Source organism: Brassica oleracea, chromosome C4 (assembly GCF_000695525.1).
Source record: "Brassica oleracea var. oleracea cultivar TO1000 chromosome C4, BOL, whole genome shotgun sequence".
Lineage (NCBI taxonomy): Eukaryota > Viridiplantae > Streptophyta > Magnoliopsida > Brassicales > Brassicaceae > Brassica > Brassica oleracea.
Window position 1 is genome coordinate 6,954,106 of NC_027751.1, and position 12,023 is coordinate 6,966,128.

General features: G+C 36.1%; 1 protein-coding gene across 1 annotated transcript; it reads left to right on the plus strand.

Annotated features, from left to right (window-relative positions):
• The first annotated feature begins 7,335 nt into the window (after positions 1-7,335).
• On the plus strand, positions 7,336-7,497 carry LOC106337975. The gene has a single exon (XM_013777057.1). The coding sequence runs from the start codon at positions 7,336-7,338 to the stop codon at positions 7,495-7,497; it is 162 nt and encodes a 53-aa protein (XP_013632511.1).
• Positions 7,498-12,023: the final 4,526 nt, after the last annotated feature.

Genomic DNA, 12,023 nt, shown 5'->3' on the forward strand with positions numbered 1-12,023 from the left:
CGGCCAACTGCAGCGGCCAAGCAAAACCGCTGGGAAAATGCACACGCCCCTGCCCCATATGTACTTGATGCAGCGGCCAAATGACATGTCGAAAGCCAGCTGCGACACTTAGAAAAATCTGCACTTCTGTTTTTACCAACTTTTTATCCAAATTATCTTGGGTCAACCCAAGCTTGTTGGGTCGATCCAGCTCGTTTTTAGACCACTATAAATACTTTTTAGACTTAATTTTAGAGGTTATCTTGTTTTCTATCTAATCAAAAGCCACTTTTGGGTGAAAGATTTAATCTTGATCATAATTTCTTATCTTTGCTTGATTATCTTGCTCTCTAATCATGTTTAACCTTGAATCATCCATGGTTTTGGGGTTATTCATGTCTATTAGTGAGTAGACTAATATTGGATTCATGGGCTAGGGTGATTAAGGGTGATTAGAGAAGATCTAGGGTGTTTAGTGTTAGATCCACTTGTTTCCTTGCTTGTTGAGGGTTCTCAATGCTATTTTAGTCTTGACAATACTAAAATAGATCTCTAGGCATTTCCTACCCACAAGGTGTATGATGAAATGCCTAAACCAACTCTTCAATGCTTTTAGCTTGCTTTACCTAAGGGATTAGTTGCTAAAGGAGTTAAGATTGCTATTAGACTTGTTCTCCATGTTTGCTTTAGTAACATTCAACCTAAGGGATTAGATGCTTGAGTTGCTTTAGCAAAAGAACATTCATCTAGGGATAGAGCTTGTTTAGCTTAGTGTCTAGGCATAAGGAAAGTGTTTGATTGCTAGCTTGCCACCCTTAGATTGGATCTACATCACCCAAGATCAAATGCCTAGTCCCATGAGTCATCTTGCTTCATATTGAGAAAAGAAAGATCATTACTTTATTGCATTTTAGGTAGTAATCTAGTTTCAAATCATCTCAAAAATTGGTAGCACTTAGATTAAGCATGGTCTTGCATTCCCTTTGCATCATAATCACTTAGGACTGGTTTGACATCTTATATATTACAACATTTGATTAGGGGCCTTGAAACCCCTATCATCACATTCTCATCTTATTGTGAAACTTGGAGAAGATATTTCCTCCGGGATTTTTTGACGTCATGGAACATCTAGCTGTCCACCTCCCATATGAGGCATTGCTTCGTGGACCTGTATATTACGGATGGATGTATCAATATGAGCGAGCCATGAAATATTTGAAAGGAAAAGCAAAAAACCTCGCAAAAGTTGAAGGTTCTATAATTGCTGGAAGTTTGACGGAAGAAACTTCTCACTTCACATCGTACTACTTTGCATCAAAAGTATGTACCTGGAAAAGAGCTCCAGGAAGATATGATGATGGTGGTGTCGCGCCAACATATGCAGTTGCTGGTGTTCCAGACATCTTTAGCCAGATTGGGCGACTCGGTGGGAAGTCTAAAGAGGTTTGGTGGTCGAGTGAACAAGACGCTCATAGTGCACACACCTATATTCTACTCAATTGCGAGGATCCATTGATGCGTTATTTTGAATGATAACATATTTTATGGAAACTTCTAAATACATATAAGTATAAATTATATAATTTCCAAAGATTAATTAATATAAAATGTGATTTTACAGCCTATTTGTTTCTCAAGTCGAAGAAACATTTCCTGGTATATCCACAAGTGACGTAGACAAAAGGAAAGATCAACACTTCATTAAGTGTATTAACTCACACTCTTAATTTTTACAGGTTGATAGATCAAACTCCTTTTTCATATATGATCTATATTTCAACGTTCTCTTTATTTTTGCAGGTTGATTATGACGACGACGCAGATTATCCTACGTGGTTTCACGAAGTAATTCAAGCTCCACTTGCAAAGGTCACCACATCACAGATGTATTTCCCACGAGGCTATACATTTCACACATATGAGTATGGTAGACAGCGGGCGACCAGTAACTATGGAATATGTGTGAAAGGCGAAACAGATTTCTACGGGATCTTGCAAGAGATTATTGAAGTGGAATTTTCAGGGTTATTGAAGCTGAAATGTGTCCTCTTCAAATGTGAATGGTTCGACCCCGTCGTCAACAGAGGTGTTCAGTTTAACAAATTCGGTGTAGTTGATGTCAATGGTGGACGAAGGCACAACAATTTTTTTTTTGGCATACATGATATGTATGATTAATTTTTACGTTGTCTTTATTTTTGCAGGTACAACAAATTCGAACCTTTCATCTTAGCTTCACAAGCAGACTAAGTTAGCTTCCTTCCATACCCTCGGATGAGAGAATCGAGAACAAATTGGTTAGTCGTGATCAAAGTTACACCTCGTGAACGAATCATCAGTGGAGAAGAACCACCATTGCAAGAAGAACAGATAAATGAAGTCGAGTAACCTGAACAACAAATTGATGACATACTTCTCATTGATCCGCATAATCATGAGTACGAAGATCTTACCGACGATGCCGCGGACGAAGCTGTTGAAGACGAGTTTAATGAAAATGATGATGTTTCTACTGATGACGAGAATGTCGATGTATCCGATTGATGTATTTGTTTTTAATATGATTGTTTTTCAGACTTAATGCATGTGATTTGATAGATTTAATCATGAAAATCTATTTATATAATTTGATTTTGTGTAAGGTAATGGGGGGGTTTGAATTAGAAAGAAGAGATTGAGATTATAAGTTAAGGAATTGTGGTTTTATAATTTGGGGTTTGGAATGGAAAGAAGAGATTAAGGTTAAAGGGACGGTGGGTTTGGGGTTTGGAATATATGAAGTACAAGATAAGGAAGATGGGGTTTTGGAATATATGAAGTACAAGATAAGGAAGATGGGGTTTGGGGTTTCTGATTTTAGGGATTTAAACATAATCCTCGTTACTTCCTTGTAAACTTACGAGGAACTTACGACGAATCCTAAAAATAAAGAACGCGGGACTCGTTAATTCCACGTAAGCAGAATTCGTCGTAAAGACCTCATAATAGGAAAACGCGGGCCTTTGTATTTCCTCGTAAAAAAAACACAGGCCTTTCTATTTCTTCGTAAATTAATGAGGACGTTACGAGGAAACAAAATGCGGGCCATGCTAATTCCTCGTAAAAAAACACGGGCCTCGCTAGTTCCTCGTAACTTTACGAGGAAATTTCTAGGATTACTAATTTCTTATATATACACGCGAGCTTCTCACTTCCATTTCGTCTCCACTTCCTCTCTCTTTCGTTGCAATGGTACGTACTCTCTCTATTTTCTCTCTAATTTGATTAGCTTATGGTAGATTAGGTGGTTAGTGTAGGGAATTTAGATAGGGTTACGGATTTTATGTTAATTGGTGTTGATTAGGTGGTTAATGTAGGAATTTTAGCAAGATTTATAGAATTTGTTAATTATAAAATTTGTTAATTACTGTTGATGTTAATTTTAAAAATTAAAATTTTTTTCCAGGTTCGAAAGAACAGACTTACTCCCCATTACAGAGAGATGTTCGGTGAGCCTGGTCGTCGTTTAGACCCATCTTCTTCAGCTCCCGGTTCTTCTCCAGCTCCCGGTTCTTCGGGTTCGGAGACTGTCCCCGAGACTCAGTCTTCTCAGAGAGTCTCTCGGTCGCCTTCTTCTGGTGCACCATCGGTTCCTTGATTCGTTGCACCACCGGCTCCTCATGCTCATGTCCCAGAGGTGCCTCCTCTGATGGCTCCCCCGATGCCGGCCGGGATTCATCCCGATTTGATGGTGCCGCCTAGTGCTCCTTACTCGCAGTACACTGTCGAGGACCTTCTCGCTCAGCCAGGCAGAGAAGGTTTATCAGTCCTAGACCCCGACCGACCGGACGAAACTTTGTGGTACGTTACATTTTTTTTTAATTCTTTTAAAATTCTTTTATAACAATAATAAATAATTTATACTTTAAATTTATTTTTTTTTCAGGTCTGGGGTTGACGGATGTGTTACTCGGAACGTAACCGAGACGATCAAAGGTTACTTCTCCGAGCCACATCCGAATTGGAAAAAGACGCCGACCTACGTCAGAAAGACGTGGTTCAAAATTTTTGCTGTAAGTTACTATTAATTAATTATATATACTTTAAGTTTTTATGATTTAGATTTTTAAAATTTTTAAAACTAATTCTTAATTTAATTTTGTCCATGGGGGTCAATGAGAGGATGAAGAAAGCGTTTAATGCGAAGGCGAAAGCTCACTTGTTGGACACGGTCTCCAACTGGAAGGGTGACTGGATCGTGAAGGGGTATGAGCGTGGCAAACCCCCTGAGCTCACCACGGATGTGTGGGATGGCTTCATCCGTTATTGGCGGGATCCTGACTCCATTAGAGTCGCCGAATCTTGCTTTGCCTCCTGCCGTCAGACGGTAGAGAAGCACGGCCACGAGCCGATGCTTCACTCTACGGGTCAAAAACCCCACGCCGGTGTCCGTCTGGATATGGTAATTAAATATTTAATTTAATTAATTATATATATATATATATATGTGTATATATTTTAACTTTCTTAAATATTTTTTAAGCCAAAGAGACGGGAGAACTCCCGTCTCTTTTGCAACTTTACGAGAGGACCCATAATAACAAGGAGGGCCAATTTCTAGATGCTAGGTCCGAGGAGATCTTCAACGACTTGGTTGGTCGGGTTGAAGAACGCCAGACCCAGCTGACCCAGGAGTCCACAGACGGATTACCCGTCACCTTATCCACACTTGAAGTGGATAGGATTTGCGAGGAGGTAAAATTTTTTAAATTTTAATTTTTTTATTATTCATTTAATTTAACTGTAACTTTTTACTAACAATATATATATATTTTTTTTAAGGTTGGGGATTGGTTCCGTCAACGATGTTCCGAGAGCGACATCGTCTTATGGTCAGAGACGGGATGATGAAGTCACTCGGCTGCGTAACGAGTTGGTCTCGACACGATCTTCGTTCACAGCTCGTATGGGTGGAGTCGAGGGCTTCTTGGACGTTGTAGCGGCCACAAATCCGGAATGGTAGTCTTTGTTGAGGAACATGCGACGACAAAATTTCATTCCAGGTGAGTCATCCGGCACACATGACGAGACATATGTAGAGAGGAGGAGTGAGGAATTCTACCGGGCGATGAACGACTCTTAGTTCTTTATTTTTCTTTTCGTTGGTTGTATTATAAATTCAAAACTTATTTATGTATAAATTATTTTTAGTATTTACGTTTATTTTTAAATTATATTTTTATTAATAAATTAAATAATTTTTATTATCTTTTTTAATTCTGGAAAATAAAAAATGAAGTAAATTTGTAGCTAAATTGCGACTACATTACGTGGAAAGTTTGCGAGGAAGTTACGAGGAAAACTTTTACTGCAACACTACGAGGAAAGTTTAACGAATATTTTACGTGGAAGGGTTTACGTGTAATTTACAAGGAAATACTTTCGAGGTATTTACGGGAAAATGTAGCGGCCTCCTTATGTGGAAAGGTTACGTGGTTTTTACGACGATTACTGTTCTTCGTCTTTACGACGAAGTGTGTTTCTCGCTAGTTTACGATGAATTGGCGAGAAAATATGCGTTGCGACGAACAAATAACGACGAAATTTGTTTTCTCGCTAATTCTTTGTAAAGCTTGTTTTACGATGAAATTACTACGAATTTCGCCTTCGTTAATGTTGTGTTTTCTTGTAGTGACCGGATATTCTTATAATTGAAAGCATTTAAAGTGACGAACTAAAATTGAAGTTTTAATGAAAAAAACTGACAACTCGAACAATAGTCCCACAATCTGAATCTGTTAATCATTAATGGATCGGCATGAATTAGTTAACGTATTTATATATGTTATGTAATATTTTAAATTTTAAATATTGATGTGTTAGTGTTACAAATACTAATATTGAGCCCTTTTCAAAGAAAAAAAAAGAAGACTAATATTGAGCTTGCAATTTGTTCATTTTGAAAATAATAATTTAAAGTTTCATTTCCTTATAATAGAGACAAATAAGTGTACGATCTTTTTTATACTTTTTTCCAAAATCTAAAGGTAATTGGATACATAATTTTCAGGAAAAGCGTGTAAAAGGTAAGAACATGATTAACCCGTGGTTATTAGGATGTGGTTCTTAGCGGAAGTTAACTTTCGTTAAGAACCCCACTCTAAAAATTCCGGGTTAATATACCCAATAAATTGCAAACAAGACGACAGTTCTTACACATGGTAGGGTTCGGCTTACACGGACGACGACTCACGTTCAGGTGCATGCCAATGCGGCAATTGCCCAACCATTAAGTAGCTCAAATATTGATCTTAGAGCACTTCTAATAATAGTATTAGGAGGATTTCTTAACTTTCAAAGGAAAAGAAAAGGAAATGAAATTATGATAGAGAATGAGCAACTTAGTTTTTTTTTTGAACTTGAGAATGAGCAACTTAGTTATTAATTTTTAAAAAACTATGGAATACTAAGAAAACATATATTATTCAAATAGATGATTAACTAGTTTAAAAAAATATATATAAATAAATAATATTAACCATTGGAGGTGATCTTAAATTAGAGTTCGACCAGAATGAAAATAAATATAAAATTTAAATTTAACTGTGCGTCACTATGTTTTTGTTTCTTTCGCTTACGACATAACATAACAGTATAACTCTTCTTTTTCCAACAGTGTCAGTGTTTTGTTTTCTTCAGTCATGTATGTTTTACTTTTACTTCGCATAGTACATCTATTTCATGAGTTTGTAAGAAATATTCTATTGGGTTATTTTGGTAAAAACTAAATATTCAGATTTGCTTTTACCTTACTTTTTTTGTTAAATGCTTTTATATATTCACATTTTAGTATCAAAAATATATTTTTGTTTTGGTGTAAATAGTATCAAAAATATTTTTATCATGTATACATATATATATATATATATATATATATATTTATTTAGGTGAGTAACATTCAAATAAACATTTGCAACCTTAAAGGAATGATAATGAGCTCATTGTATTTTTGTTTGGTTTACGTTTCTTTGGTTTATTCTCAACTAGCTAGAATAAAACAAAAGCACACAACAACTTAAATGTCTCCAATATTTTTGAGACAAGTTAAAATATATTTACTATCAAGGAAACATATAAACAAAGTAAATATTCACAGCGTATGGTTGGTTTGGACAATTACGTAGTGAAAAACATACTTTTGAGCTTTTGATAATATTTGCCCCCTCCACTTGAGGACTATATACTAACCCCCCATCTTTGTCTCTCTTCTAAAAAATCAAAGCTCATAAGCAGAAACCTTCAAACTCTTCCAGTTTTTTTGTTCTTTAAAAGTTTGTATATTGTATCGGACTCACTAAGGGAAGAAACGAATCAATGGCACCAGAGGATAATAGCTCGTGCGAGCCTTGCAAGACTTTTGGACAGAAGTGCAGTCATGTCTTGAAGAAACAAAGAGCCAAGTTTTATATTCTTCGCCGTTGTATCGCCTTGTTAGTCTGCTGGCGTGACAACAACCACGACTGCAAGGACTTTTGATTGTTTTCTCTGGGATAACTTCTTTTGCTTTTCTAATAGCGTTTTAGTGTCTTTTCTGTCCGCTCAAGACATATTTAGTAGCTTTTACTAGTGTACTCATCCGAGTGTAAACTTGGCATAATGCATGCTAGACCTTTTTTTGTTATATTGGTTCTCATATACCTTTTCGTAAAAATATATACATAACGTGCATACGTTTTATCAATGTATGGATTTTATAAATATGGTTACACAACTAGTGTTAAGAAAAGTTGTATATGATGATCAGATCTATAGCTTTTAATATTTGCAATATATAAATTAACTGGAACTGTTGTACTTGTATGTATTGGCAACGGTTGGTCTTGAATGAGAATGTTTAACAAAAAATAAGCAATTTGCCATCTTAAATTAAAGAGAATAATTAGACAAAAACCGATGTAACTTTCTGCCAAAAAAGAAAAAGAATCAGCTCTTCGGCCTGAAGCCCTAAGGTGTTGGAAATAGATGTTAAACGTGGAACAATAATTCTGGCCTTTGTTTTTTCTTTGTTAATTTAATGTTCAGGATTAAATAAATGTTTTCTATGTTAAATCACTGAATAAGAATGAAAGTAGACGCTGCCATATATTCTACTAAAGATAGAAAACTCTCTGCTTCAGAATAAAATATAACACATCAAAGTCATCACTAGATTCGGAGCATGCATGCACATGAGACTCGGTCTCTTCTGCGAGTGAGTTATTATTATTGGTGAAACCCTTTTTGGGTTTCTTAATTTTTTTTTTTTTGGTTTTGGCTGATTTAAAAAAAAATAATTAAAAAAAAAAACTAATCGCGAGTCGCCACGTGTCAGTGGGGCCCGCGAACAGTTCAAGAAACAGACCAAAATCGGTTTTTAACTCACGCCTTTTGTGACCGACTCTTAGCAAATTTATGGGGGCCACTACTTCTTTTAGTGTAAAACCCCCCTAAGAAACTAGGGATAATTATGCCTTTATTGTCCTTTCTTAAACTTTCTAGTTATATATGCAAACTAGGGTCGGTCCGCTCTACCGGCGGGATTTAATGGATCGGTTTTTATAAAAAATTTAATTTTTGTATAAATTTTCTTTTATGTTAAGTTGGGTGTAAGTATGGTTATGTTGTCTACATCAAATTTTAATTAAATAACTAAAAAAGACCAGATTCTAAGTATGTTGGTTGTTTTAATCTTGAATTGTAAACTTTTATAGGGTTTTCAGCTTTATAACACGCATAAATCAATTGGATGCAATCAAAAGCGAGAAAAAATATTTCAATAAAATTAAAATGGTCAGATAATTGATAATTCTTTTCAATTGTGATGATTTTTTAAGAGAGAGAAAGAAAAGATAAAATTCATATTTAAACATTTTAAAAAGCTTAAAATGGTTATAGATTATGAAATTATATAATATAGTAATAAAAAAAGAACATGTTAAAAGGAAAAAATATGCATTGAGCTATTTTGGTATTTAAAACACCTCTTGAAATTTAAAATAACTGCCACAAAATTACATGATATGTAGAAAATAATAATCTTGAAACAAACGAATGCAAAAATATAATGGAAACATATTATGGGATACATTAGCCAAATAAATAGTTAATAAGAAAAAAAGAGAGAAAAACAATGGATACATTAGCCATCTACTCGTGCATTTCATGTGTTGTATTAGTCTATGGGATACATTGAAAACGATGCGGACATTATTTACTCGATCCTTTATGTGTTATATTAGTCTATGGGATACATTGAAAACTATGCATACATTAGCCATCCACTCGTATTTTTTGTGTTTCCACTTCCAAACCTTTTTTTTAATGTTTTGGTTCTTTTTTTCTGGTTCTTTTTTCATTTTGTAGATGTTCTTTTTCTGGTTCTTTTTTTTGTGGTTCGTTTTTTCATTTTGTATATGTGCATAGATTTGGAGATGTATGCGGGTGAGCGATGGTCTGAGGATGAGTTTAGTTATCTTGCGTCTGTTTTGTTGGGTGGAGAAGCACCTGAGACCAGAGTGTGTGCCGTCCGATGCAAGGGATTTTCTAGAAACTTGTTTTGCAAGAAATCCTGAGGGTAGAGGAAGTGCTTTGGTTTTGCTATTGCATCGATTCTTTTGTGAAGAGGACATGTATAGTCTCAGGCGTCTCTTTGCTTCCCTTGATGGTTGAAGGTTTTCATAGATTGTTTATTTACATTTATGTTTAATCAGTGTGCATATATGCATAATGTTTGTTAATGCATAAACTAAACCACAAAGGCTAAAAAAAAAAAAAAAAAAAAAAAAAAACCACAAAGGCTATACTTTTGTTGATCTTTAGCGTCTACTATTTTCAAACCAATTTTAATGTCTTATAACATGTAAATTCTGATTAGGTATTTATTTGGAGTAAAATATCAATTTACAGATAAACACAAACGTATAGAAACTTATCCAGACCTAAATTGATCGACTACTGAATCCTTCCACGGTTGTGTATATTGTATTCTTGAGATGTTTTCCTCATGTTTAAAGTCATATTGGTATCTATAACGTTATTTCAGTTAAGAATCAAGCGACAACAATTCAAAGTTAACTAAAGAAATAGACTGTTATTCAGTAACTTATACATTGATGATAGGACAAAAGAGACTTCAAGAGAAAAGAGCAGAGTAAAAAAGTATGTTCCAAGTTTCAGGTACACCAGGAAGACACCAGTGGCTATCATTACCAGGATGGTTCCCACTGTAAGAAGAAAGATGAGCATCTTTACGGAGCTGAGATAGACCGGTTATGTCGAGCCAATAGACCGGTTTCTTCAATCTCCTCACCACTTTGTTTAAAATCACCCAAGCCACAGGTGACCCTCCTCAATACTTCCTCCCGTAGAATGGCTGTGTGTGACTCTTACATGACTTCATTGGCTCTTCCCAATCCCTTCCACTGCCAACAAAAGATCGTCTAGAGAATATTAGAGAATGGTATAACCATAATCACCTACACAATAACGTACATTATCAAAATAATAGTCATGGCCGGTTTTGAGCACAGCAGGATAAATCAAGACATCCATGCCTCTCCACATTTTGCATTGCTTAACTACCACAATGTTTCCGTTGTAGAAGACGCTCTGGTATGGATTCCCTTCCACGGCGGAGATGACATAACCCACCATATCAAATATTCCAGGCTCTGCAACAGGGAGGAGTTTGATCAAATGCTCTGGTATGGCTACGCTTTCCATTTTCCTTTTTTTCTGTATATCACTCTCTCCTGCCGTGAACCACAAAACATATCACTCAACTTGAACAACATTAAAAAGCTGAACTTTAAAACACATCAAAAGATCACTGCTTCTCTACACAGCTAAAGTCAGAAACATTGGATAAAACAGCAAACTTTACAATTTAAAACGAAGTTTGTCTCCTAAAGAAAGCTATTAAGTAAATAGAATAAGATTCAACTTTCATGGCAAATCCTTTCCATCAACTTCATCTACCAAAAACAGAGACAAAATCAGAATCAAACTACATGGCAAATCCTTTCCATCGTCTTTTTCCACCCTATATAAACTATATATAACCCATCATCTTCAAATCACAAACCTACAAAAATAGAAATAATATTCATCAATAGTTTCAACTAAGAGCAAAATTCAGATCTAATAAAACTCAAACAAAACCCAGATTTGTCTATTCGGTGGTGGTAATCCTCCGTACAGCCTCTTCTCTCTTCCTCCACACTCCTCTCTGCTCCTCCACACCTTATCGATCCTCTGGTTCATCTTCACCCTTCGATTATTCAAACTTCACCAAAATCAAAGCCACACAGAAGAAATGATGAGAAAGTAAATAATTTGTAGATCTAAAAAGGAGGAGGGGATTCATTACCATTAATTGATAGAGACGGTAGTGGAGATGGAGAGACATGAGAAGAGATCTCCTGATGTGGAGAGACATGGAGCAGAGATCCGAGGGAATAGAAGAACAGACGTGGAGAGTGAGAGAGAGACGGGGAAGAGTAAAGACGTAATAGCCGGAGAGGAGCAGAGCTGTCACGACGTAGGATAGGAGACATCACGGTGCTTGATAACTTCACGTAGGAGAGAGGCATAGGAGGAGAGGAGCACTACAAGAAAACATCAAGGATACTGAGGGAAAAAATCATCAGAATTTCATCGGAATAATGTTATTCCGACGACATACCGACGAAACAAGTCCTCGGAAATAATTCCTCAGAATTTTTTCTTTCCTCGGAAATCCCTCGGAATTTTCCGACGGAATTCCGAGGAAACAAATTTCCGAGGAAATTCCGACGATCACTAGTTTGTCGGAAATCTCCTCGGAATATACCGAGGGAGAACTTCGTCGGGATATTTCCTCGGAAGTTCATCGATCGATGCGTTTTTGGACATATATCCATCGATCGATCCATTTATAAAAAAACGTTCGGAATATACTGAGGGACATCTTCCTCGGAATATTCCGAGGAACATGTCCCTCGGTATATTCCGAGGAAAGGTGTCCCTCGGTATATTCCGAGGAA